General features: G+C 54.4%; 1 protein-coding gene and 2 long non-coding RNA genes across 4 annotated transcripts in view; 1 reads left to right on the forward strand and 2 right to left on the reverse strand.

Moving 5' to 3' along the window:
• On the reverse strand, positions 214–925 carry LOC110388109. The gene is made up of 3 exons (XR_002432785.1): positions 680–925; positions 442–543; positions 214–350 (listed from the first exon to the last, which is right to left on the reverse strand). It is a non-coding gene; the product is annotated as an uncharacterized LOC110388109 (long non-coding RNA).
• Positions 227–27,959, forward strand: part of LGR6 (leucine rich repeat containing G protein-coupled receptor 6) — an 80,577-nt gene continuing 52,844 nt past the window's right edge. The window contains exon 1 of one of the 2 annotated variants that reach the window (XM_021376957.1): positions 227–443. In XM_021376957.1, coding sequence (XP_021232632.1) covers positions 253–443 — 191 coding nt within the window. In that variant the 5' untranslated portion in view covers positions 227–252. Of the gene's footprint in view, positions 444–22,284; positions 22,514–27,959 lie in introns of those variants that run through there. The other variant, XM_021376958.1, reaches the window with a different exon arrangement.
• On the reverse strand, positions 18,619–22,162 carry LOC110388110. Its single transcript, XR_002432786.1, has 3 exons — positions 21,700–22,162; positions 20,840–21,045; positions 18,619–20,710 (listed from the first exon to the last, which is right to left on the reverse strand). It is a non-coding gene; the product is annotated as an uncharacterized LOC110388110 (long non-coding RNA).

Below are 27,959 nucleotides of genomic sequence, written 5' to 3' on the forward strand. Positions count from 1 at the left end.
AGAGAGAGAGAAGGAAAGAGCAGAAGGTTTGACTCCTCCCCTCGGAGCGCCTCACGCCCCTGCCCAGCCCTTGAAACCCAATAACCAAAATCACCCAACAATGCCTTCCCTTCCCCGGCTGCATCCTCACCGCTCTCCCCAGTGCCGCGGGTCGGGCTTGCGGTGACGGAGCGCCCCGGGGCGTCCCCTCGGTGCAGGTCTCAGGGTGGGGGCGAGCCCCCCCGGCTTCTCTCTGCTTGCAGCGAGCTGAGGATGGAGCGCTTCATCTTCTGGGGCGTTCTGCTGGCGTGCTCTGCCCACGTCCGAGCGGCGGAGCAGGGCGCTGTGCCCTCGTGCCCGGCGCAGTGTCACTGCGAGCAGGACGGCATCGTGCTGTCGGTGGACTGCTCCGAGCTGGGGCTGGCCGAGGTCCCCGCCGCCCTGAGCCCGCTGACCGCCTACCTGTAAGTACAGCCCTCGCGGCTCCTTTTTCCCTTTGCGCCGCTTTCTCGGACCCTCCGGCTTCGGAGCTTTGCGCCAGGTTTCGCCGAAATTAAATTTCCTCTGGAAATGGGAAACAAAAATGAAACAGCCGAAAATAAAGAGAGGCAGCAGTTCCTCCAGGAGCTGCCAAGAGGAGGCAGACCCCCCTAGTCCCCCTCTACCCCCCCTCCTCCCTGCACCCCTCTGCTGTTCGCACCCCGATGCTCTGCACGCTTCGCTCCGGGGTTGCAGCAGATCGGAGGAGCTGCTTTGCTGGGTGGACCCAGATTGTCCGGAGCAGAATGGAGCATTGCTGCGGAGCGATGACTGCCAGCTGCTCCGGGATCCCTCCTGTCAAACACTAACACAGGTGCGATAACTCACGACTTTTGGGGTTGGGTTGGGCTGGCCACCAGCTGCGCCCAAATTGCCTCTGTGAAATAAATATTAAGGTCCTACAGGAGTTTTAGGTGCATCCAATCTCCCTGTCCGCCCCCCCCCCCCCTATTTTTTTTTTTCTACTTCTTTCTCCTGATGGATTTAAAGGTCCCTAATGGTCTCAATGTCTCCCATCCCCTCTGGTGTGAATACCCCAAAGAAGTCCACTCCTGCAGGGGCTGAGGGGTCTCTCCCCAGCCCCAGAGCTGGGCTCGGTGGTGCCGTCTGACGGTTTCCCATGGGGTGGGAAGGATTCCACGCTTTGACCAGGGGGAGGGGACACCGGGAGGATGCGTGGTGCTGGTATCGGCAGAACGCGGTGCAGCAGGTCGGGAAGGACCTTGCCTTTCCCAGCTAGGTGTGCCGCTGATGGAAGCTGCTGTGTGTGAGAAAAGGCAGGTGTCCAGGTGTGGCAACCTGGTGTTCTGGGCCGGTCCTGGGATGCGGTTCCTCTTCTGGCAGAGTCCAGCACTCTGAGTTCACGAGGGGCTCTGCAAAACCCGGCAGAGCCGTCCGGGCCGGGAGAGAGCTCCCCCTCACCCGAGGGCATTGCTTTATGCACTGTGCAGAGGGGCAGCTGGGAAGGAAACAGGGCAGGAAAGGGTGAATTTCACCATAGAGCACGCAAGGGGAGAGCTGTGCGAGGCAAGCTGTATTTCCGCGGCAGAGCGGAGCGCGGAGCACTTGTCACACGAGGTTCGCCCTGCGCTGGGAGCCCCAGGCAGCCGCTGCCTCCGGCCCCGGGGTTGGGGAGGAGCGGGGACACGGAGCCCTCCGCCGCTCCCCGTGCCGCCGCTGAACGACGCTCCGGGTTTGGACCGGGAGGAGAATTCGGGGGCTGCCACCTCCGCCGGCGCCGCGCACACGGTGGCGCCAGTGACAGCGGATTGCCAGGGGAGCGGGGACACCGCGACAGCGCCCGCGGGTGCGGGGTCGGGCGCTGCCTCACCGCCGTGACCGCATCCCGTGCCGCACCGCAGACACGGCACGGCCGGCTGCGCCCGGGGACCCGAGAGCCCGCGTCAGCCCCAAGGAGCGAAGCTGTGCAGCCGGAGCGCCCTGACAGCGGCGTGCCACATGTCACAGCTCCGCCTTCCGCTGCGCGGGGGGAGGGGGGGGGACGCTGCTCTGGGGGCTGACGGGGGCCTGGGGAGGACGGCAGCGAGGTGAGAGCGCAGGGGATGGGAGCTGCGCTGCGAGGACATCCCGGCCCGCTCCGCCCCTGTACCCGGTACCAGCCCGGGGGAGCGGAGTGGGGGATGAAGAGAGACCTCCGCTGGTTGAAGCTGCCCCTGGTTCACCGGAGCAGCCGGCACTGGTGCTGGGGCCTCACCCGTTTCGAGTATCTCTAACGCCTCTAACGACCCGACCCCGTTAGCAGCGCTGACCGCTTTCGCGGATCTTCCATCCGCAGCTAACGGAACGGGGCCGGGGCTCCCAGGACCCTTCTCACTTTGCAAAGTCATTTGGAGCCCCCCCCTGGAATTTCGCAGCCGCCCGGGGGTCTGCGGGCAGGGACCCACACGGCTCCGAGCTGGGGCAGAGCAGTGGGGCCGCAGCAGTGGGCTCAGCCCCAGAGCTGCCCCAGGAGCTCACAGGGTGGGATGGTTTCCCTGAGGAACGCTTTGTTTCACTGGGAGGGAAACGCTTAATTTGGGCAGATCGGTGCTGATGGAATGGAAGAAATACAGAGCAATTATTTCAACACTTTCATTTCTTGGCGACTCTTCTTTTGAAGTTCGCATTTACATATTTTCACCTGCTCGTGCTGCGTTTTCCTGTCGGCCGCTCACGTTGTGGGGCTCCGCAATTCTCAAGGCAAACCATCCCGACGTGTCTCAAACACATCCTATTGATTTTGCCGTTGTTGTTCAGTGCTTCGTACTGATTTTTTTTTGCCATGGGTTGGGAAGAAAGGAACCGCTGAAGACTGAACTTCCAGCAAGGTGGAAACCTGCATGTTCGTGGGGCTCTCCCTGTCTCCTCCCTCCTCCCCATCTCCAGCTCCTCTGTCACGAGCTCTGCTCCTCGTTGCCTCTCAGTACCATCCCCTACAACAGTCTGGGTCCAACACTGCTCCCCTGAGTGGCCGCAGGGTCCCCGTTCTGGGCTCTGAGCCCCCAGCTGCCCGTAGCGCTGCAGGTGATCACGGAGCCCTTCCCCACTTTTCAGTGCCGTGTTTTTCGCAGGGGCGTTCCCTGCGGGCAGTCCTGGGGTGCCGGGTGTCAGCAGGCGTCCCCTTCTCGGCTCGGCACTGCCCGAGGACGGCTCGGGAGTTCTGCCTCATCCCAGAGGCGGTCCCCGGCTCTGCAGGGGCCGGAGCAGCCAGCCCCCCCCCGGACCTCTCCTGCGCAGCTGGCAGGGATTGCCGGGAGCAGGTGCACGGGGTGGGGAGCGCGCTGATTGATGGAGGCGGCACGGAGCGAACGTGCGCGAGGACGCAGCAAACAGAGCGCGCAGCATCACACGGAGCTGCCGCGCGTCCTCCCCGCGCTCTGGGTCTCAGCACCGCGGTCCTCGCTCGCACCCAAAGCCCGCGGAGTCCCGTCCCCCCCGACCCCGCTCCTCCCTGCCCGCCCCCCGGGCTAAGCAATACGCCACAGCCTCCCCTCTCTCCCTCCCTTCCGTGAAGAATAAGCTCATAAATCTGCCCGGGGCAACGAAAACACTGAGCTCATGGCCCTTAGATCTGCGCAGGAGGAGCTCTCGCTGGCGATTAAAGGAGTTTAGGGTTTGCTTTGAAATGCGCTTTGATTCTGGCAGAGGCTCCGGTGCCAAAAGGCAGCGATGGAGCCGCGAACGCCTCTCCCCCCTCTGCACCTGCCTGGGTCAGGGAGCAGCAGGAGGGTGGAGGAGGGAGAGGGGAAGCACGGCGCTTCCCCGGGGGCTGCGTGGGGCTGTGGGACCCCGGCCACTTCCCTGCCGCCCTCCTTGAGGGACCCGCTCCCTTTCGTTGTCAGCGGCCTCAGGTCCCACTGCAAAGAGACCCCGGGGGGACAGAACGGTTTCCAGCACTCAGCATCCCCGCGAGGCACCAGTTAGTGACAGTGTCCCTCATTCAAATGGAAAGCGAGGCCCGAGCACCGCAGCATCCACTGGGGCTGTGCAGCATCCAGCGGGGCGTGCGGAGGGAAATCTCCTCTGCAGAGCAAGGGTGGGAGACCGGGGCTGCGCGGGAGGAGGGCTTCGCTCTGCAGCACGGAGCCCTGCAGCCCCGGCGCCGCCCGGAGGTTGCTGGCCGAGGGGTGCGAGGCACAGGCTGCCTTCCCCGGGGCGTTACCGGTGTAGGGATGGCTCTGGGTGTCATTGCATCCCCTACGGGACAGCTTCGAGAGAATTCTCAGTTCTGGGCGCTTCCCAACCTCAGTACCGCTCCCCATTCCCCGCCGCCTCCCCTCGGCTCCGGGCAGGACGGTGCTATGGGCGCGGAGGCAGCGCTTCAGCCCGGGAGAGGAGGAGCAGCAGAGGCGCAGAGCAGCGCTGCAGAATTTCTCCCCGCCCGCAGGGCCCCAGGAGCTGCCCCGCACGGGGAGGTCACCTCCCTGAGCTGCGCGGGGCCACAAAGGACGGGGACGTCCCCTCAGGGTCAGGCGCGGGGCGTTGGTGCGGATGGAGCAACACGCGCAGCAACGGGTCCCGAGCGGGAGCTCAGGTTGGAGCGGGGGTGAGACCCTGGGGGCAGCGCTCTGCCGTGGTCCCACCCAGGGAGCTGGTGAAGCTCCACGGGGCGGTGAGCTGCTTCCCGAACCCAGCGGCTTGGCCAGAGCCGCAGCCCCCCCCAACACAACCTGTTTCCTATAGGAAGCTGCCTTGCGTTGAGCGCCCCAAACACACGAGTGTAAATAGCAGCTATTTCACCTCCTTGACTAAACAAAAAGAAAAAAAGAAAAAGGAGGAGGAAAGATTGGCTTGCATTAAACAAATAGATTTATTTTTTTTTTCAGGTTTCCCGTGCAATTAAAACTAAACCAAACCAAACCAAACCATGTTTGTTTTGGGTATCCCTGAGACATTTTGCTCTGACCCCAGAAGGAGTTCTTTCGGGTTACTTGAAAATCTCTCAGCCCTTTTACAATAAGAGCTTTCACTGAAAACAACACCGTCTCCACTCCCTTCTCCTTTTCAGCAGAGCATAAACTTTTGGTGAATTCACCACTGTGGGTTTCTGGCCTGGATGTCACCCAGCTCAGCCTGCGCGTGGCCCCTCCCCCCTCCCGGTGCCATTTCTGCCTGCCCATGTCCCCGCTGCACACACACGGAGCCTGACAGCAGCACCCCCACATCCCATAGAAACACCCCCACATCCCATAGCAGCACCCCCACGTCCTGTGGCTGTGCTGACTTCCCTGGGAGCCCAGATAGTGGCCAGGAGAGGGGAGGAAGGAATCCACGGAGGCTCCTTTTGGCTTCTGAGCTCTCCTGCCTCCCCCCAGCTCCTGCCAAGACACCTTCGAAACCTTTGAGACGTGTTGGGCACTGTGACTGGGCTGGAGGGGAAATCCACGCTCCCTTTGAAGTCTGGATACTTGAGGAGTCTTGGAATTATAGGGCTGTAATGTACAGGAATGTGTGGGGCTGTAATTGTGACTTAGATCCTTGGATGAAAGGTGCTATGTACATGCAGAAGGTATTATTATTATTATCGCTGTTATTATTGCTATTATTATTACTACTATTATTATTATAGGGCTGTGATACACGGGTTGGAGATGAAAGTAGCACCAAAAGATCCTGAAATATGGGAAGTGTCTTAAGGAAGTTTCAGCCTGGGATTTGGTTTTTCCACATGGGGGGAGGGAGGGGGGGGGCTCTCGTGGAAGGAGTCCTGCACGCAGACCCCATCCCCAGACCTCAGCTGCTCTGCAGGCTGTCTGCAGGAGGAGCTGTTCCAGAGAAGTTGCTGCAGGAAAAATAAATAAATAAAAGCTGAAGACATCAGACACTTTTCACCATTCTGCTTGCTGCCATCCCCAGATAAGGCTGTGGGGCCCTCTGACTCAGAAAGTGGTGGCTCCCAGGAGGGCTTAGGGATGGGCCTAGGGGGAGGGAGCTGGAGCAAAGCCCCAGTGGCGCTGAGCAGCAGAGCTGGGTGCTCTTTGGTCCCCGCACAGCACCCAGCACCAGAGCCAGCATCTGCTGGGGTTTCTCTACTGTTCAAACATGTTTTGGTAAAGCTCTTGGCTGTCCTGCCAAGAGGCACAGCAGGGCACAGCACCGGGCAGCTTTCCCCTTGACAGACCCTTCCCATAAGGGTGTGGAAGATGCTGGAGATGGAGGCACGGGGAGCAGCTGTGTGCCAGCATTCCTCTGGGGGGCTGTGGGCTGTGCACAGTGAAGGAGCTTTGCTCCCACCTGCTGCTGTTTCTGCCAAATCAAAAAGAGGAGGGGGAATCCAAAGCACCTGTGGGGAAGGGTGCGTACAGCCTTAGCGTTACAGCTGTGCCTGATGGGGGTTGATGGATGGATCCAAAGACTTATCCTAGGAGCCACATCCTGCTCCAAAGAGACCTCTCCTGCAGAGCAAATGGAGATCACGGCCGTGATGCTGGGATTTGGGTACAGCCATACAGCTCTGCCCAGCAAAACTTGCCGCCGGATAGCAGCGAGCAGGTTGTTGGCAGCCTGACCGCAACGGCTTCCTCAGAATGTTTGTGTTCTGGTTTTGTTACTCCACGTGCCTTGTAAAATCTGATGCACGGGAATAGGGCGTGGGCCGAAACCCGAGGGGCCATGGAGCACAGAGAGCCAGGTCCATTGCAGTTTGACCATTGCAGTTTGACCATTGCACAGCTCCCACCGCCCGGCAGGAGGGCTCAGCTCCCAGCCCTGCCCCGCTCCTTCCCAGCAGCACCGCTGAGCCGAGCTCTTTCCCCGGTGGCAGTGACTGACCCCCGCTCCAACAAGAGCCATGCAGTGTCTGCTGGGGACAGCAAGGCTCTGGTTCCCTGTGTGACAGCAGGAGAAAGGCTTCTCGTGGTGCACACGGACCACCCAATGGAGAATGACAGAAGGCAAGAGCTGTCACGCTCTGACGCCTTGTGGCTTCCCGGTGACACCATCATTTCTGCCATGGTTAATGGAAACCTGGGCAGCAGAGATTGCCCTGAGACAAACAACTCGTGGCCTCTCTGTCCCAGCTCAGCCTTGTGCCCGCGGGACAGAGGGAAGGCAGCAGGTAGGGCGAGGAATGCAGCCGGGATTCATCTCCCGCCTTGGGCTGTGAGCTTCAGCCAAGAATCCGAGCTGCTCACACAGCACGTGGAAGCTCCCCTCCTCTGCTGTCCTGAACGCTCGGAGGATCTTCTCCTCTCAATCCCACGTGGTGGCGGGAGGCAGGGCTGCAAGCTCCCACCACAGAGCGCCCAGCTCCTCTGGCTGCAGGTCGGGAGGATGCTGCAGGGTGAGGAATTCCTTAGGGAAGCGCTCAGAAATGGGTGGCTCATCTCATCAGCTCTCACGAGGGAGAGGCGGGCAGGGCCTCGTGTGCCGTGCGTCCCCGTGGCCACCACGGATCCCGTGGGCTGGGCCCCCATTGCTGCTGGCTGGGATTTCACAGCTGCTGTCTTCGAGCCTTCCTCGTGGAGAGCCCAGATTTTCACTGAGCGTTTTTCAGACGCTTTCAAGCCGTCGTGTTTCATTTTGGGAAGTCTCCAGTCTGCAAACAGTTAAGGTTCAGCCAAAAATGCTTGAAAGCCACCAGCAAATTTCAAATCTGATAAACAAAAAAATCATTGTTCTCAGTTTGACGGTATCAACAACTGTCATTCCTTTTTTTTTTTTTGCTCCTTGCTCGTTTGTTTCCTGCGAGAGGAAGGGAGCAGGTCCCCGGTTCCCCCCACGCACCCATCTCTCGCCCAGCACTGTGCCTCCCAGGGAACACTTCTGTCACCTCCGGAGCACGGGGCTGCGCTGGGAGCTGTCTCTGGCCCAGGGGTCGGTGCGGTGTGGACAGCAACGTGATTTATGTGCTGTGCTGGCTGCTGGCATGGTCCACGCTCCAATTGGGCTCAAAGAGAAAGGATAAACCACAGCTTAGAGCAGTGCTGGCAAGGGGAGCTTTGGCTGGGAGGCTGTGACAAATGGGACATGAGACTCGAGTGTCTGGGGCAGTAACAGAGCCCAGAACTCTGCAGGGCTGTAGGGGCAGGAATTACAGCCTGGAGGAGCAGGGGGAGCGGGGCCTCACCCTCCCACTGCAGCAGCCCAGGGTCAGGGACAGCATCTTGCCAAGGGGACGGGCAGGGCCGGCTTGTTGCAGCCTGAGCGCAAGGGTGAGCTGTGGCATTTGGGGACATCTCAGATGAAGGGGCCCTGGCTGCCGTGTAACCACGCAGAGAAAAGCAGGGAGATGGGAGGACACAATGAATTTAAGGCACAGCTTCCCTCCCGGGGGTTTGGCCGTAGGTGGCAGCTGAGCGCTGGCCCGGCTGCTGCTGGACATTCCCAGCAGGACAAAACTGAGAGCGCTCCCGGGTCGAGGTCAAAGCTGTGCAGCGGGTGAAGCAAACTCTGCACAAGAGCAAGGCAAAAATTACTCCAGTTCTTCAAAACTCAGGTACCAGCTCCTCTTCAGAAGTGAAGTACAGATTTAAATCATCCTTCATCCAAGCCCACTCATTGCTGGAGTCATTCCTACGGACCACAGTATAGATCATTGCTGCTGCTGTGGACAGAACTCAGCTTTTGACTCGTCCATTTGGTTCACTTTATATCCATGCTTTCTTCAGTGCTGTTCATTGGTTAAGTGACCCCCTCCCTGGCCATGCTGCTCACATTTTAGCACCAGGGAGGGAATACTCATATCCTACAGCTTCCCCACATGCTCCTTTCCCACAGTCCCACACCACTGGTTGCACCACAAACCTTCTAGGGCAGGGCCTCTACGTACCATGACTTTTCCCAAGTTCCAGACAATAATTAATGACTAATTATCACATTCTTCTGCCTAGAAGCTATGAGGGAATGGCTGGGAAGTTTTGTGTCTCGGGTCAGGCTTGGTGCCATCAGAAAGTTTCGGAGGTGCCCTGGGCTCTTCTAGCTGCTCCCATTCTCTGTCTGGATGGAGCCAGCAGGTCCATGCTTGGACCTACAAGTGTCTTTGGTGTCCTGTGACTTTGTGTTTTCTTGGCAGGAGGATACAAGCCCCAGCAAGGGGGGGTCCCAGGGCTGGGACCGCTTGTCTCCAGAGCCCAAAGCGGAGCTCCACATTTCTTTGCTGTGAGATTGAGACCTGTGAGAGATGCTGGGTGCCTCCACCCCCCACTCAGGACACACAGAGCAGGGAATCAAGTGCTCAGCATTGGGACAGGAGCTTGAGCTGAGGAATGAGGCAGAAAAGGTGTATCCTGCATCTCTCTGGTCCCTGTTCCTCCCCTTTGCTGGTCTTCTCCATTTGAGGGAATGAATTCATTGTGTGCTTTGAATTCCTTAGACAGTGCCCACCACACTTTCCCTCAGAAAGGGCCAATTCCTGCAGACGTATCCCTGCACACGGGCTCGCAGATGTTGTCATCTTGGGATATTGCTGGCTTTTAGCTGTTGCTCACACTGCTGCAACTTGTCTGGACAGGACAGGTGAAGTGCATGAGCAGAGGGAGTGCCACTGAGTCACCTGCAGGGCATCTGGTTTCCAGATGTGCCCCACACACTTCACTGCCTTCCTCCCAGGAGATGGGGCCGCAGGTGCTGGGGTCACCCCTTGACGGATCCGCATCCAAAAGGGGAGGGAGAGGACCCAGAGCAGGAGCCTCCACCAGCAGGTGAAGGTTTCCACGTCCTGCAGCCGTCGGGAGCGGGGAGCAAACGTGGCTGGTGGGGGTCCCCTCTTCTTCACGCGGAGCAATGCCAGGGTCAGTGCCCTGCCTGGGGCTGCGGGGAGGAGACACGGAACGGCTCTTTGCTGTCCTGCACGACTTCCCCCCAGCAGCACCGAGGAAGGGCAGTGGGGCAGCACTGGAAGCCGAGTGCAGCAGCACAGAGCGCGCAGGCTTTGGTCCAGCGTATGGCAGCCAGAGGTGGGAGGTTTGCACAAGCTCTGCTTATGATTTCCCAATCTGGGAGCGCACCAGGGAACATTGGGCTTGCCCATAGATCTTGGCCATAGCCAGGCTAAACCCCCCACCGTTTAAAAACTCCTTGTAATTAATCTTCTTCCCATTAAGTGTCACAATGAAACAATTCATTATTACTGATGTGTGCAGACTGCGCATTCCTTTGGCTCTGCTGCCTCCTGCAAAAATGTGGAGACAGATCTATTTAGAGATGAGTCTGTCTCATCTGCACTGGCTCTGGTAATTTACTCATTCCGGGTACTGTTCTCCAACAATTTGACCTGTACCTGCTTCTTAACCCTCCACATCTTAGCTTCCAGCTACCGCAGACAAGCAGTTTTGCACTGGATAACATTTGTCAAAAAAATAAAAACAAAGGGGAGGGAGGGGTTACTTGGAACACCCTGCATGAGTGTGACATCGCTGCTCAGAGCACAGCCACCAGCAGAGACGTCACAACCCGAGCTTCCAAAGTTCCACCAAGTACAAATGCTCGAACTCATTTCTGCTGTCAACAGTTTCTGCTTTTACCCCCAAATTCTCATCAACAACGTTGTCTGTGAGCTTCTTTCCTCCACCTGGAGGACACTGTATGCAGGGCAGAGCAAGGTCACTCATTAACAGCCTGCACCCAATGGAGACGACCCAATGGAGACAGCCTGCACCCAATGTTCTCAAGACGTTCTGCACCTATCCTGCATGGTGCTGGGACTGGACTCCTGGCTTGCAGTCTGCTGAGGGAGGTGCGAGCCCTGGGAATCATGGATGCAGTGGGCCAGCCCAGCACAGAAGCTGGAGACCTATCAGCCACAACGGCCAGGGCACTTTGGCAGCTGCAAGATAGATACTCCATACAGAAGCCATGCCTACTAAAATGAGAGAGAGGGAGAAGGTTAAAGGCAGCTCTAATTAGTCCAAAGGAAGCCTGTGTGCTGGCATGGAAAGGGAGCTGCGCAGTCTCCACACAGTTTTGGGGTTGTCTCTGGCAAGGTGGGGGTTGGAACTGGATGATCTTTGAGGTCCTTTCCAACCCAAGCTGTTCTATGATTCTATGATTCTGCCATCACGTGTCCTAGGCTTCTTTTTGGCATTTGCTGGAAGGAGGGAGGAGAAGGAGAAGGTCTCCAGGAGTTCTCCAGCGTGGATTACTCCCAAACCAATGAAATGCTGTCTGTGAATCTCCTCAGAATCCAGTGATTTCTGGATTTCATGCTCCAGAGGATCACCAAGTAGACCAGAAGGTGGGGAGTGGTTTTTCAAAAGTCTCTTCGTGGGGACTCATGAAAGAGTGAAAGAGCTCAAAGCAGCAAAGGTGTAATTTATTTGGTTGATCTGAGCAGAAATTGTGAAAGCCCCCTCACCCTCCCAAGAAACCACAACGGTTCAGTTTTTCAGAGCGAAGTTTGTAGGTGTTTTGTCTAGACTGTCTCTCCTTTGATGGAGTTGGAGTCTCCTGACAATGAAATTCTGGCTGGGCTTTAAAGACTTCCTTTGATTTTTCCAGATGGGACAGTAATCCCAGTGCTCAGCCTGGCCCAGTCTGCTTCTTTGTAATTTAATGGAACAGAGAGTAAAAGCATTGATAGACCTCAACTTGTTGCTCCAGAGAGCTGTGCAGATAAGTGAATGGAATAATGCTATGGAAATTTTGCAAGCAGGTTAATATGTACCCACTCATCCAAATCCTACAAGCCTAACCATCACCCCAGAGCTTATTTTCTTTATTTACCCATTACCTTACAGTGAATACCAACTATGAATAGCTCTTTTGTTACCAACAGGACACAACGTGTTTTCCAAAAGACGGACTTCAGTAAGGAATCACAGCAGGCAGAAGGCACAGGGCAAGAAGAGCTGAGCTGCTTGCTCAGTAGCAGGAGGGGGATGAGGAGGAGGAGTTGTGTTGTCTTGATTGATCTCGTCAATAAGGCAAAAATCTGTTCTGATTCCCTGGAGACCAAAGGTCAAAAAATGCAAGCTGAGAAAGAGCTGATGCAATTGGAATTGCAGGGGAATCACCTGCTCTGCAGCCTCGGTGTAATTGCAAGCTGCAGTGTCCCCAGGTGGGGTGGGCCAGAAGGAAAGAGCGCAGCGAGACGCCCGCAATGCTCGGACAGCCCCTGTGCCATGCTTCTCCATTTCCCCAAGAGGAAAGCACCCCAATTCAAATAATGCCAGTCACTACGAGCAGCCTGAGTAGGGAGCAGGCCCGGCTGGAGAGTCTGTGGTTTGCTGAGCTTCCTCCTGCAGCAAGGAGGAACATCTGATGGCCAGACTGCAAGGTCTCATGGTCTTTTCCAGCCTTGATGATTCCAGGACTCCGTGACCTGCCTTAACACAAAGTGGTGGGAAGGATCTGTGGGTACCATGCATGGGGCAGCGATAAAACCTGTTTAAAACTGTCACCTTTAAATCGTGTCATTTCCGAAGAAGCTGGGGTGTGATTTGTCTCCTCCTGAAAAGTATCCCTGGTGGAGGTGCTATGAAGCACACAGTAAGAGCGCCAGCCTCTTCGCGGAACTATAAAGGGAGCCCAAAGTCTAGCTCAGACGTAGACATGTGCGTCGTAGGCATCCAAATGGTGGCGAGATCCAAACGTGCCCCTCTTTAGTAACTCCAGGAATGGGAAGATCATTTGGTGAAGTCTTTAATTAATTGGTGATAAAAGTTAATGAAGCTCATAAAACGCTGAAACCTGGTAACTGTCTTTGGCGTGGCCAAGCCTGTGATTTCTCAGGGTTCATTTCCATTGCCTCTGGGGAGGTGAAGAAGCCCAGGGATGCGGTGGAAGACCTGTCAGAATTTCACCTCTCTAATTTGGCACGTCGTCTGCGACGGCTCCAGTACGCTGGGACTGATCTTACAGTCTGCTCAGGTTGGTTCACATCCCGTGAAAAAATAATGCTGTTGTCCTGGGTTATTATTATGAAAGGAATCTAACGAATCTCTGAAAAAAAACAGAATCCCAGAATTCTTTTTTTTTTTTCACAAGCTAATTGCATTAGCTAGGCTGGAAGGCGTCCTCAGAGTGTCTGCTTCTGGTCCAAATGTTCCCTTTCTTTTTATCCTTTGGGAACACTCTTCCCAAATGACAAGACTTCCGAGGGACAGCTTTGTAAATACATGAGCTGCAACCTAATTCCCAAGATCAAGGGTAATGGACGCATTTCCTGCAGCTGGCTTAGCTGAAAGCTGGTGGGTCCTCTGGGGTTAAAAAGCAGGAGCAGAGGCCTGGAGCACCTGCTGCACCAAAACATGTGTTCCTGAAGGTTCAAGCTCCAGAGCTTGGAAAAGAGACAGCAAATGAGGGAGAAAGCAGAAATCTGTGAAATCATGGAACGGGCTCTTTGCGGTGCTTCCGAGTCCTTGCTCTTCTTGGTTGCCCCAGCAGGTCCTGCCTTACTGCCCCAGCCGGTTCCACGCGCCTTTGACTCGGCAGCTTAGGAAAATCTTCCTTTTGCCACCTCTTCCCTTGGTGTTCCTTCTGCTGGCGCTCAGAGCAGTTCCAATGCTGGAAAGCAGCTTTGTGGAAGCATTTGGCTTCATTGGGGGTTTCAAGCCCATTGTGGGTGCAGTGTGCTCCCACCACGTGGGAACACTGCTGCAATGGCTACAAACCCACGGTCAGTGGCTCCACCACAGAGCGCATTCATCGGCTCCTACCAACACTTCCCTGACTTCCCTTGCCTTGCCAAAATAACAACATCTTCACATAAGCTTTATTCCACATTTCCTGCTTCCTCCCATTCAGTCCATCCCGGGCCGCAGTCCCTCTGGCGGATGTCTTTTTAGCTTGGTTCCCATGTGATGGTCCATCTGGGGTCATGGTGCCCAAAACGGAGCCGCTGCGTTGACGGGTGCTGCTGGTACCGCTGCACTGTGAGACCCAGGCTGCCCTGCGGTGCCTGCAGGGAAGCTGGCCCCAAACCACGAGGTCCTGCCATCACATTCTCAGACAGTGCTCTGAGCGCTGCGGGCTGACGCCTGCCCACGGGAGAGGGAGAGAGGAGTTTCTCTTTCAGGGCTTTGTTAATGGAAAAATGCATTTTTCTCCTCAAATTGAACATTTCCTTCAGAACATCGTGATCTTTGCCAGGGTGTCTCAAATTTCCACTGGAAAAGCTGAGTCGTTGACGCGTTGACTGGCGTCTTCCAACCCTCAACCAAAGCTCCTGGCTGGAGCACAGCCCTGTTCGACTTCACAGGACGTGAGCCCTGCAGCGGGAGGCACCTGCAGCTCAGACAGCCCCGGGGATGGGGCTCCTCGTCGGGCCCAGTTGTCTGTGATGTGATTTCCACGTAGAAAACCAATGCTCCATCTCAAGCTTTGCCTTTGCTCTGAAAAACACATCGTGAGAATTTCATACAGCCCTGATGAGAGCAGGCGGCCTCTCAGTAGTTCCTTGTGTTCTCCTTCGTGGCTTTTCTAGGGGGAGATGGACAAACTGTGGAAAACCAGAAAAAAATAATCCTAAGAGAAATTATTCCAGCCGCCCTCACGAGCTGAAAATGGGGGACTTTGTTCTGGGCTGAAGACAATGTTTTGCCTGAATGGATTTCAAGCAATTCAATATGATTGCGAGTGTCAGTTTGGATGAAGGATGATGTCATCCAGCGGGTACTGTGATAATAGAAGGATGTTCTGAGTTCTGCAGCCTTTGCCTCCGCAGATCATTGGAAAAAACGGACACCGGTTTGCCAAGCTTTGCTTTGTCATCCCATCAGCGCATTTGGCAACGCAAAACCTCTTCCCCACCGGAAGCTCATCGCGTTGTTCCATTTTCTTGCTGGTGGATTGTCCCAGCAAAGCAAAAAGTGAGCGGAGCAGGAGGCAGTGACTGCCCAGCACTGTGAGTGGCACTGGGTGTATTTATCTGTGATGGATCCAAGCACAGCACCGGGAACTTGCCACGGATTTTCTGTTTCTTAAGATTGATCTTTACAGCTCTTGGCACGGAGGGGCTCTTGGCAGCAAGGCGAGGGGGACCTTTTTATTTTGCACCTCCTTCGGCTGTTTTTGTCTTTGTGACCCCACGGCAATAGCAGCTGCCTCTGGTGGCAGGTGCTGGGTGCGGGAGGTGCTGGGCTGAGGGCAGCGCTGCTTTCGCAGGGCCCCGCGTGGGTGAGAAGGGACAGAGCTTTGCGGTGAATGCTGGAAGCTCAACAGAAAAAGTGGGAAAAGCCATGGCATTTTTGTCTAGTGAGTACAAAGCAGAAAAAACAAAATCCTGCTTTTGCAGCGGGGGGATGTGGGCCGCGAGCTCTCCAGAAGATGCTCCTCTCCAACCACAGCAGCCAGCTGCACGGAGCGGGGCCACCGGGACGGGGGGACGAGGTTTGAGGGGGAGATGTTGAGGTAGGACACCCGTCAGCATCAGGAGGAGCTGCGGGCAGGAGCTGTGGGCAGGAGCTGCGGGGCGTCCTGCAGGAAGACGAGCTGCGCGATGCTGCCGGAGCTCTCTCCCTGGGGCGGCCGCGGGGAGCATCCTCCTGTGTGCAGAGAGCTGGGATCGCTGCTTTCTTCTCCCTGCTGTCAAGAGATTTACAGCTTGCGGTAGGGAAGACAGCAAAATTAATAGCGCAGACTCCTTTGAAGACTCAGACTGAGCGGAAGGATGGTCTGGCATGGATGGAGCTGCGCTGATGCAGCCAAGCCCTCAGCCTTCCTGCAGGCCCAGCCCGGACAGCAGCTGAATCCCTGCAGATCCAGGGGCTGCTGCTTTTGGAGAAAAGGCACTTTCTGCTGAAACCACTGCTCTGACAGCTCTGGCCAAGGGCCAGAAGTCGTGTGGTCGGAGTTCAGAAGCTTTTCTGCTGACGTGCACGTGTTGGAGGTGGTTGGGCAGCAATGTGCCCTTACCTTTCGCTGCCTGGATGGTTTGTGACTCTGCAGCAGGGTCTCCACAAACCCTATCTCGCTTGTTTCCAAAGGGTCTCAAGGACACAGTGGAGGGAGGGACCAGCAGATCGTCCCACAGATAGACAGTGGCATACTTGGAATCCGAGGGATCAAATGCTTCCATGCTTCCCCCCCTTGACAGCAGCCCCCTCCCCCCGCTCCCGGTCCACTTGCCCGCGCAGGATGTGTAGCAGATATATCACAGCAGATGTAGGCGCAACCTGCATGCAGCAGGGCAGGGTCATTGGGCTCCTTGTGCAGCAGCACTGAGTCCTTTCTGACTCTTGTCTGTGCTGGTAGGGAAGGCAGCAGAGCTTTTTCTTACAGCTCTTCATTTAGCAGAGGAAATACCCAGAGTGCAAATTCAGAGCACCACCACCAAGGACACTACTGTGTGCATTTATGTTGTTCCCTAGGAGCATTCTGGCATTGAGAAATGTTACAGCATGGCAGAAGGAGAGCAGGATGGTGAGCAGGGAAGAGGGAGATGCATCAGGTGCCAAGATTACCTGAAAGGGCTCTGTTCAATCTGGGGGTACCATGGCAGCAGCCCTGGGTATTGACTTCACAGAATCATAGAACTGCTTGAATTGGAAGGGACCATTAAGGGCCTCGTGGTCCCTCACCCTGCAGTGAACAGGGACAGGCACAGCTCAGAGCCCCTCCCCTGACCTTGGCTGTCTCCGGGACTTCCGAAGTCCCATCCTCACCAGACACTGAGAAGTGCCAGTGATTGTCTCCATGAAGACAATATCAGTGTCCCAGGTCACTGTTTGAAAGACCAATTGGCAAAGAACTGGGCAAGTGCTGATTACAGGAGCACAGGAGGCAGTACATGGATGGCTGGCGGCGATGCCAGACCTTCACACTTCTTAGAGCCTTCAGCAAAACACCAGCTCTTGGACTCACACCATGAAGTGAGGCTCTCTCATTTGAAAAAGGGATTTCCTGAGCTTATCAAGGCTCAAAATTCAGAAGGCAAACAGAAGAAACCCAATATTCTTCATTGTTAACCCTTTTGCCCAAGCAAGTAGGCAATATCCAGCGTCACGACGGGCTGGTTTTGTTAAGATGAAAAGTAAATTATAGGAGTTGGGTGTATTCTTGATGTAATCTCATTTATTTACCAAGAACACACGCTGGGGCCTGTTCCCCTGAGCACTGGCAGAACAAACAGCCACCAGCTTTGCTCAGAAATCCCACACCTGCTCCTCCGTGCCCAGGGAGCCCTGCCCCGTCACCAAGCACCAACCAAGACCAAGGGCCATCACAGATCTCGTACCCATGTGGTTTTCAGTCTGAGCTTCCTCGGGAGCAGTGAGTGGCGATAATCAGGATGATGTTTTTCAAACCTGTTTGCTAGGGTTGGTCTGAATTTTGGAGATGGGTCGGATCTGTTCAGAACCTACGGCCATTGCTAGAAGGGAACTGCAGTACACTGAGGTGGTTGCCTTGAAAATCTGGTGTCTCTTTTAAGATAAATGAGTATTCGAATTGTTCTGCAAGCAAGCAAGACATTTGAAGGCCAGCAATGGGCATCTCTGGTGTCCAAAGGAAGGTGAGAAGGAAGAGCAAAGCACCTCCCATGAGCCCACGCAGCGCTTTGTGCCCTTTCCATGACCTGCCACCACCTCGGCTCATCCCATGATGGCACGTGGGACATGCTCGATTTCCAGCAGCATGGATATCTCCTGTAAGCAGGGACCAGAGTGGGAACAAGACTTCAGCTCTCCAACAGAGGCAAAGCTTCAAAAGCTAAAGGCAGTTTCCATTAACAGCTGAGAGTCCATGCCCCTCTGTTGCCCTCAGGGCATGACACTGCTTTCCATGTGAGAGGCTCAGAGGTCTAGATGCTTGGATTGCCTAATTCTGTGGCCAAATCCCCATCTCCAGCCCAGGCTTCTCTTCACATTTCAAGCACTGAGAAGTGAAGAGCAATGCCAGATAGGGACACAGGAACCCAACTCTGTGCTGCTCTCTGCTGGGGCACTGGCAAATGAAGAGGTTGTGGTCACACTCTCAGCTTCATTTCACACACCCCATCCATCAAAGGAAGCTTGACCCAGCCCAGCTGACCACCAGAGCAGGGTGGGGACCACTCAGAGATCCTGCAGGACCATCGGCCTTTGGTTTGTGGCAGCTCAAGATAGCGAGTGCAGAACATCTGCACAGCACCTGTGGAGTCTGCTAACACGACTGAGGTCTCCTCCAGTGCATCACCCATCATTCCCCACAATAGTCTGTGTTAGCACATCACTTTGTGGCCTTGATTCCCTTCCTGATGTTCCATGTACTGGTGGCCCATGGGAGTTATGCCATGCTCTAAGGCACAGCATGGAAAAGGGCTTTGTCTCTCTCTGTGCCTCCGTCTGCTGGGGCAATGGAAGACTAATGCTCCAAAGCTGAATCCAAAACACAGGGGGCAAATGACACAACCACCGATTTTCTCCAGAAATGTTTTGCATGTTTGAACCACACCAGATGAATAAAAAGGTCAGGCTAGAGTTGAATGGGAGCAGTGAACCAGCTTGGGTCTCAGGGAAGGCTCTGTGTCTCACTGCCATGAAGAAATGCCACCTTCCACCCTACAGGCAGGGAAGGGACCTGGAGCACTGCAGGATGTGGCTTTGAAGATGGTTTATGCAGGATCACGCTGCCAGCAACCACCCCAATCTTGGGGAAGTGTCTGCCCATCCATCAAGGAGCACGGCCACATCCCGAGTGGGGAGGTGTTCAGAACCCAAAGTGTTCCCTGGATTAGCCACACAAACACCTCCACCTTCTGTGTCGAAGGGCAGCACAACTCAAACCAGGCACAGGAGTCTGAACCACAGGAGGCAGCGGGCACAGCATCCCCACCTCTGAAAACCTCCACGCAGGGAGCCCCCAGCCCTCCCCAGCCCTCCCCAGCATTACGCCGACCAGGATCCAGCCTGAGTAACACCTGCACGAGGCAGGCAAGGCTGGATGCCTCCTGAAGCCAGACACCCACAGCTGGAGTTGCCTCTTGGGGATCTCCTCCCCACCCAGCTCTCCTTGGCCCTTTCTCTGCTTTATTCTCCCGTCTTTTAGTACATCCTGTGTTTCTCAAGCCCACTGATTGTTCTCCCTTTTGTGCTGGGGCAGACAGCCGGGCTCCCTAGACAATAGGCAGGCTTCACCAGTGACTGGGAAAGAGAGGTGGAAGATTTACTGCCATGAGGTAATGGGCTGGAGGAATTCAAACTTTCTTTGCTTCAGGAACTGCCTCCCTTGTCCCGCTTTGTCAGCAAAGTGGAGACAGGGAGGGTCCCAAGCTCCATTCAGAGAGCTGGGCCAGACCTGAATCCTTGGGCTGGGACTGTGTTCTGCCTCTGGGTGCAGCTCGCCCCACCTGCTTTGACACTTGTTCTGCCAGGTTTCTCAACCTTGTCGAGTTGGTGACCCCCCTCTCCTTTATTCACAGCACAAAAATGTCCCAACCCTTTTCCACTCACCCCAACAGTAAGAATAAAAACATCTCCCTGATGCCTTTGATAGTGCATTAGAACACGGACAGGCAACACTGCACGCCAGATAACGCAAGCGAGTGGGTGCACGGTGAGCAGCAGAAAGCTGTTGGTGCAAGAGGTGAGCTCCTGTGGGCTGTGTGGGGGCGAGAAGGCATCCAGCCATTCACCGCTCCAAGAAACAATTCTGCAGCTTGCAGCTGCCCGCATGGGGTTTCAGCAGCCCCTCCTTGATGTGGTGCAGCAGGCACAGAAATGCTGCCTACTGTCATGAAGGGCCATTTTTGAGGGGACCCGTAACATAACTTCAGGCTGCCACGTTGTTTAATACCTTGAGTGCTCCAGGCGGGTGCTGTGTCTTTAGTACGTGATGGGTTTAAGTTAATACATGGGTTGCGTCTGTACGGCTCCATCACGTCCTCTCCGATGGCCTTAGGCTGCTGAGGTCTGCAGCGCTCTGAGGTTATGCCTTCAGACATTGTGTAAGAGTGGTGGTTAGAAAATGTCAAGCTTACCCATTCTGGGGGCCCCTCAGCACACCCTGACACTGCTGCCAGCAGGCTCTCAGCTAGAAACCTCCGGGTAGACTGCACGCTGCACGGACAGTGCTTCTCCTCCCCCAGCCTAGAGCTGGAAAGGGGAGACCAGGTGAAGGTCGTGCTGGGGCCACGACCCTTGTGCCCCAGACAGAGCCAGCCCAGTTCCTTCCCATTTGTGAAGGTACCACGAGCATTTTCTGAGCAGTCTGGGGGCTCCACGCTGGGCACTGCTCTCCCTCCAGCTTGGCAGCAGCGTGTCTCACCTCCAGCCTGCTTTCTGCACACCTGGTCCTGCAGGGTTGGCTGTCCTGGTCGTAGATAACATCTGAGAAGCCGCATTCACGGAGCTGCCTGGGAGCTTCTCCCACACCGGCTCCAGCCCAGCTGCCTGCAGGGGAGGGTGCAGGAGCCGAGTGCTGGAGGTGCCTACACGGACAGCGGGCAAGCACAAAGTGGAGCGATCTCAGAGCCCCACAGAGACTTGACTGGTTTCCTCTTCCTTAACCCAGACAGCAATCAGAGCACAGAGTCAGAGCCTGCTGCGATGAACTGGAACTTGCTCTGAACAGAGCGGGCAGTGGCTTGCTTTGGTGAAGTCCAGTGCTGGTAAGGGCCAAATATTGCTCCCACAAGGGCAGAGTGTGGCAAGGCCGTAGCACCTGCATCATCCTTTGCCAAGGCTTGTCGAGACTCGATGTGGCTGCACAGAGCACCCGTGGCCTGAGCAATGTGGGAAGTCTGTGAGATCACAGCTGCCGTGGGTGCCTTCCCCACTGCCACAGTGTGCCAGGACTGTCCCAGGCTGCATGGCAGCACCTGCACTTTGCCAGTGGCCTGTAAGAATGAGAAGAGTCTGACATTTCTTCTCAAGATGAATGTTATCTCCTAATTTTCTGCCCTTCGTGTGTATCCTTGGTGGATACCCCAGTAGGTAGCTCTGGTGGATGCCCTTGAGGTGCTTACCTCAGCCTTGGTCTGTGCGCTCCTGGTGGGTGGCAGGGGAAGGCAGCAGGGAGAGCTCCTGACCCAGGGCCATGGATTCCGTCATCCCTTGTGGACAAGGGTGGGTGCTGTGCTGTAACATCCTACCTCTGCATGTCACATTAGTTGGGTGCCCCTCTGCCCTGTTATCAGCAGGAACATCGACGTTTCTCAGTTCTTGTAAAGCCCTAGAAACAGATTTTAAATAATAAGCAGAACTTAAGCTATCATTACCTATGCTTTTAAATGATCTCATATTTTGTTTTTTTTTTTCTACTTTTCCTGTCTCCCTCCCCAAGCACGAGGTCAGACAGAGCAAGTCCCGCCCCAGAGCCCATCCTGCTTGCTTGACAGGGGTGATATTTCCCTTCTCACTCTGCCCAAATCCAACCTCCTACATGAAATCGAGAAGGCAGGAACATTTGCAGGACCAAGTATTTATGATTTCCTTTACTCAAAATCTCACGAGGAAAGCAAAGCACTCAGTGGTGGGGCTGGGCACCAGAAGGGGTAGGGGCAGGAGGGGGTCAGATCCCCCATTGGGCTGTGATGCCTCCCTCCATCAGCCCACATTCTGGGGCGCACCACATTAGAGAGACTGGCTGTCTCTGACCCCTGCCACCGTCACATCTCCAGCAGCACCGAGCTCTGTCTACGTCCCTGGAAATGGAAGAGGGCAGTTCTGTGAGCTTTTCCTAGCGGCGGTAGTTAATACTTGGCCAAGCCTTAAGGCAGGATGGTTTAAATTATTTTTGGGACAGGTTGAATACAATAGAAAACCCGACATCCATAAAAGCACCTGCCAAGCCCAACTCTAAATATAAATCATCTGCAGTGCAGACCATCCTCAGCTAGTCCTGCTCCAGCGTGAATTATTGCCTTCCGTTGCTGCCTGAGTGCATTACACGTATTCAGCCTTGTCATGACGCGGTTCTTCCTTCTCTTACTTGCTGCAGCACAGAGTACAATGCCTCCAAGATGAGCGAGCTGACGAGTGAAACCTGCTCACGGTCTCATTTCTCAGCAGGTGTTAGGCGCTGACATTTTCTACTTTCCGAGGCCACCACTCTCCAGATGTTATGCTTGTGGTTGGCATTATTGTCAGCTGGAGTTTTGACGTACATGCAGTGATCTGGGAGTGCTTTCTGGGGGCACTACCAACTGCTGATGCAGGTGGCACTGATGCAGGTGGCCATGGGGCCGAGCCTGGCCTTTCATCTGCTAACGAGGGGCAACCACCATGTGTTTCATTTCTGCTGTGGGCAGCTGACTTCTGGGGGCAGGGCAGGCAAGGAGGTAATTAGCAGTGTCCTTTAGCATTGCCATGCAAGGGGAAATGAGCCCTAATGACATAACAAGGCATAAGAACCTGTGATAAAATGCACAGAGGGTTATAAATAACCTACAACAACTCCTCCCCATTTGTTTCTTGTGTGTTCCCTGTGTGGGGGGGAGCAAATCCTCTTGACTTGTGTGCTGTAAGCTGATGAAGAGAACCACCTGAGAGGTCTCTCCATCAGCTCAGACTCAAGCTCAGCTGCCTCTCCTTGCTTGACCAAAGATTTGTGAAGACCTTTTGGGGTTGGATGTTCCTCCCTGAGCAGTGGCTGCCTGAGAGCCCCGTGGAGATTCCTGATGTGGTGGGTGGAAGCTCAGGTGAGTGTGAGGATGCCTCGGGTCCTCTGCAGATGTGGGTTGGTATAGACAAGGTCCAAAGGGGCTGCTGTTCAGCGCTGACACTAAGCGGATACCTGGGCTTGTTTTCCCAGCTGATTCCAGCTCACTTGGTGTTGCCTTCGGTCGGAGTGAGCTCGCAGAGTGGCACTTGTATGAGCAGGGCAGTGATGCTGCAGGAGTTCTGCCTCACACTACACCCTGAGCCACATGGGAACATTCAGAGCAGCCCACCTCCTTGTGTCTGCCAGCCAGCATTGCAACACTGCTGGCACCGGAGCGGTGTCAGAGACACCACAACTGAGCCTTCCGCCCATTTCAGGCATGGGAACACATCCTTGGCTCTTTGGGTTGTTTATGACACTGAATTGTCTTTGCTGGTTGGCCATGCTGGCTGGGAATGTTTAGGAAGTGCCATTTAAACAGGCTTCTGTAGCACAAAGTCTTTCCAAACCAAACATGGCAACGGCCAAAGTGTGAGTGTTCCTGGGGACTGTTTCCCAGTGAGCACTGCCTGCTGGGGCTGCTCCTGCCAGCTCCCAGGCCGCTCGGCTCCTGTCCACTGAGCTGCAGTTTGGAGGCCCTAGATAGGCCGTGCTCATCAGTGCTGTGTGTCTGCAGGCTGAGACTGGTGGTTCTCAGCACACGTGTGCTGCCCAGGCATCCCCACTGCTTCTTGCAGGTGCTTGCATATATCTGCATGTGCACCGTGTGCTTGCAACCCAACTGACCCCTTTGAGGCTGGAAAAGGCAGTGCAAATCTAAAAGATTCCAGCAGCACTAGGAGTAAAATGAGGTGTAAGGGTTTTTTGGGAGTGCTGAGTCTGAAAGAGTTTGAGTTCAGTGAACCTGTGCAGCCACTGTGGCAGATATGATCGGGGGAGTTCGGGGTTGGCTGTAACGTGGTGAGAGGACACAGGCACAAGTCTGGCTTCTCTGCAGCCCTTGGCCTGGTGAAATAAATCCCACCTGAGACCTTCACCCCCCAGGGGTCTGTGTGCTTTATCTTCATAGAGCTTTCTGACAGCATCGGACAAGCGCTCCCTCTCCATGAGGTCAGGGATTGGACAGAAAGCCCCCAGCGTGCAGCTGGCACATGAACTGCTTGTCTTCCTCTGACCTAACGTCTTTCTTCACCTCTTGGGTAATAGAAATCAGTTATCTCTGGAGCTACTGGTCTGCTCCAAGGAACTGGAGGCACAAAGACACAGGCCTCACATCAGTACTTTTTTCCTGTTATTTCTTGCCAGCAAGGCCTTGTGCTTTTCCAGGAACTCTAGAGAGCCAGCCCAGAAATGCTGAATCAGGTGGAAGCTCCATTCCCTGTTCACTGGGTTCCTGATCTGTGAGAGCAGCGCGCAGCTGCAGCGCTGACATCAGTGTTGGGAAAGCTGAGGGGTCACGTGCGAGGAGAGGAAGCCCGTGTAAATGCTGAGGGCTGCTCCCTCTGCCAGCTCTGTGCTTGCATGTGGTCACCCCCCGATTCCTGAGCCACGTGTGCTCCCAGCCCAGGGCACGCATCGCTACAGCATCAGAGATAACACAGCTTGAAAGCAGCGCTCCGGGGAAACACAAAGTGGTCAGCTTTTGTCTGGGGGAGTTGGGGAGCAGCTTTTCAGGTGATGTCTCCTCCTGTGTCCAACACCAGGATTCCCACAGAGCCATAGGCCTTCCCCCACGGCAGCACCTGGCACCCCCGGGGCTGTCCCCCCCTTGTGAGCAGAAGGGAGCCCTGGTGATGCACAGGGACACAAAACCTCTCTTGGAGAGGCAGTTACCTACAGCAAAAACTGTTCTTCATCAAAGGCAGAGTATGCCAGGCAATGTGCAGCTGTGGTTGAAATTTTTTTTGAGTGAAAACATATTGTAAAAGTGAAAGATTGTGTTTCAGTTTGGGTTTTGTTTTGCTTCTGGTTTGTTTTTTTTTTTTCCACGTTTAACCTTAGGTTAATGCATGCAGATAAAGTATGTAATTAAATATTGTGTTCTCACGGCTTGGCATTTAGTGAATGAAATGTTTCGACGTCGGCTTACAGCATTCCAACCTGATACTTCCAACTAAAAATATACATCAGAATTCTTCTCCTGTAAAAATATTTCTGGATTTTGAATGATTTTTTCCAGTTTGTGTCAGACACAAGCTCCCCTGCAGTTCAGTAATGCAGCTCCTCCAGTGCTCTAGTTTGTGTGTACATCTTTTCTTGTGTTCAGGTTTTGGGACCAGATTCTGCCCTGCACATGAGCTGGTGTAACCCCCCCCCCCACCACCACCACCCCTGAGGTGCAGCCTGGTCCCAGCCTTGCACACTTTGGGTGCTGCCTTACACTGGCTGTTCCCCAGGCTGATTTGGTCCCCTGCTCAAAGCTCTGCTGCCGATGGGGTGGCATGCTGTGTGTGACCACGCAGCCTGCCAGATCTTTCCTCTGGTTTCTTGCCAGCCAGAGAGCTAACAGGAGTAACTGCACACTGCCAGGTCCTCTCAAAGTGAAATAAACCAGCGTGGTTTTGCATGTGTCTCGGGTCGATTACAGGCTATCAGTTTGCTCTCTGCCATCCCTGTCTGGACATCTGGAAGTAAATGGAGCAGGGCTGCTGATGGTGGGGGTCGGCTGCCTGGGATTCCTGAGCAGAGCTGGGGAGCAGAGGGGCTGGGGAGGCTCCACCCGCATCCCCTTGGTTTGCTGCTCAGGGCTCTCCTGCTCCAGCCAGAGCAGTTCCTTCCTAACAGGCACTGGAAGCATTCTGTGTGACTGTAGGGCCAGAGTATGCTGGTGCTCATTGTGCTTGTAAGATAAGACTTTATTCCTGCCTTCTCCCAGCACAGTTTATTTTTCTTCTTCTATTGCCATACAGACGTTGTCAACCAGGGAAATAGGAGAAAAGCCTTTAGGGACACATTTAGCAGCATTCAAGTTTTGTCCTTTTGGGAAACACCCAACATTCGCTCCCAGCCCTGGCCTGTCAGATGGCTTCAAATGTTATTCCTTCTCTTTGTCCCATTTTCTGCTCACAGACACAGAGCTGTGCTGCCTCCTCTGCTCAGCCCTTTCTGCACATAGCACCGTGCAGAGCTGGGGCAGCAGTGGGATGAGCTGGGGGAGGATTAGTGAGTGCTGCATGGGAGTGGTGCTTGCCATAGGTCACTGGTCCCCGCTGCACAAAGCAGACTTCTGAAGGCCAACTGCTGTAGGGATGGGCTTCATCTCACCCTGGCAAACTGGTCTTGGTGGGATCTTTATTATTGAAACACTGTGGAGATCTCGGGGAGGGGGGGTGATCTAAGATGACTGATCTATTTTCAAATGTGTAGAGGTGGGAGTTGAAACGCATTCTGCTGTTGCCTATTGCAGTGATAGAGGATTGAAGCGGGGCTGCTGCTTCCAGATACGGTGCAATGCAAATGAGCTCTTGCTGCTTTGATCTCTTTATCTTCCCTTTCTCCTTTTCTTCATGAAGACTGCCTTTAGCATGGTTTGCAACCTGCAGGCTTTTCAGAAAAAATTTTAGCTGGCTCTATGGCTCCCAGTACCACTCAGTCTGCAGCCCCAGCTTTACCCAAAGCAATCCAGGCATTTTGTGGTGGCCTCAGAGATCTCAAGATACAGAGGAAAGCAGATAACAAGAACCTTTATGAATCACTCCTGTACGATCTGAAGAATTTATAAAACCATCATTTATTGCCTTTGGGCTCCTTTATTAAAGGTGGTTTATTTGTGCTTTTTTTTTTTTTTTTTACTGGGTGCTAAAGAGAGTGGCCAGAAGATAGGTAGAGATAGCGCTCATCTCCGAGTGATTTCAGCAAGACAGGAGTGCTTTGTGCCTTGCAAGAGCAGGTCCAGTGATAGATCTTTCTGGGATAAGCATGGGAATTTTGGTCTGGTTTCCCGCAGAAATCAAACAGCAGGACCAAAACTGGGAGGCTTTAATGTGCTACTGTGTAATCAATTAATCAGGAGAATACCAGGTTGTTGGCTTCTCCCCACAATAATCTTAAAAATTTCTGCCTGGGTGTAAGGAAGCTCTGTTTTATGGCCCGGGAACTCATGTGTTCAGCACCAACGCTGAGGGGGCCTGGGGTTGAGTCTGTGCTGGGAAGCATCCCATCAAAACCCTGAACTTCTTGAAAAATGTGAAGATATTGACATAGTGGATTGATTCAGGGCTTGAGAAGATGGTCACTAGTTGGGATTCTTAGTAACTTACGAAAGGCTCAAAACCTAAGGATAGCATCATTGTGTTCTTTAGAGGCACCGTGCTCCCGTACAGAAGTGGATCAGTCTGTTTCTCTGAATACTGGAGGTGTTGTTCAGTGGCTTGGGCAGTGTCCTCCCTTCCAGCTGTTTCCATGTGCCTGGAACATTGCCCCAGGCTGGCGTCTCACCTGCTTGAGTGATTATGCCAAGGGTAAATTGCTTTGCTCTTTAAATCTCGTTATCGTTCCTGATCTGAAACACCGTGGTACCCATCTTGTACCCCCATGGTAAGCAGACTTACCGGAGAGCCCAAAGCGTGCTGTGTGTCACGTCATTCTCTTTGGTAAAGAAGATCAGCTAATCAGTGAATGCTCAAAGGTTCTTCATGAAAGAAGGTGACATCAAAGCAAATAATTTAAGGAACCCCTCGAGGGCCAGAGGAGTTGTAAGGTCTGAGGCTGAATCACATGGGCTCAGTTTCCATGAACTGTGTCTCAGTTTTCCTGCAGGTACAAGTTAGAAATGCGTATGATAAATGCTTAGAATTAGCTGGGGAAGGAGCGGGGGACGGTCTTAAATCACACTAATTATAGCCATGATGGCTTTGGTTCAGTGCCATTGGGAAGCACAGGTAACTTGAGCACCTAATGCAAGAGGCCTTAAAAGACATCGCTTCGTGGGTGGATATAGGTGATGCTGAGCCACGGTTTGGTTCTGGGAATTCATATTATTTCACTGACAGGGTTTTGTACTGCTGCTGCACACTGTGATTGGGCAGCAGCAGGTGTCCTGCTCTGATTCTGTAACTTGTGGAGGGGGCAATCAGGCTGCTGTTGGGAAAAGAGGACCAGGAGAGCTCTGGGATGGGATGGTAAGGGCTCGTCCCACTGCACCAGTGCAGTGTGCTCTCCTGGGCCCAAAAGCACCTGGGCAGTTACTCTGCTGAGCCCAATGTTTGTTTGACTTCAGTAGATGCTAAAGACCCAAATGAGAGAGCAATTTTGGAAAGACAAAGCCACTGGAGGACCGGAGAATTGTCAGGAGAGCCCGTGATGTGCAAATCCCTAACCCCTGTGTGGATGTGCCTGAAAAAGTAATCCTGAGAAGGGTTCGAATGCAATGGCTTCCTCTCAAAGTGAACTGAATGTGGCTGACTGGAGCAATCATCTGCAAACACCTGAGCACATGAATGGCCCTTTTCACCCTCACGGGGAGCACTTCTGTACTTACTTGT

Source organism: Numida meleagris, chromosome 25 (assembly GCF_002078875.1).
Source record: "Numida meleagris isolate 19003 breed g44 Domestic line chromosome 25, NumMel1.0, whole genome shotgun sequence".
Classification (NCBI taxonomy): domain Eukaryota; kingdom Metazoa; phylum Chordata; class Aves; order Galliformes; family Numididae; genus Numida; species Numida meleagris.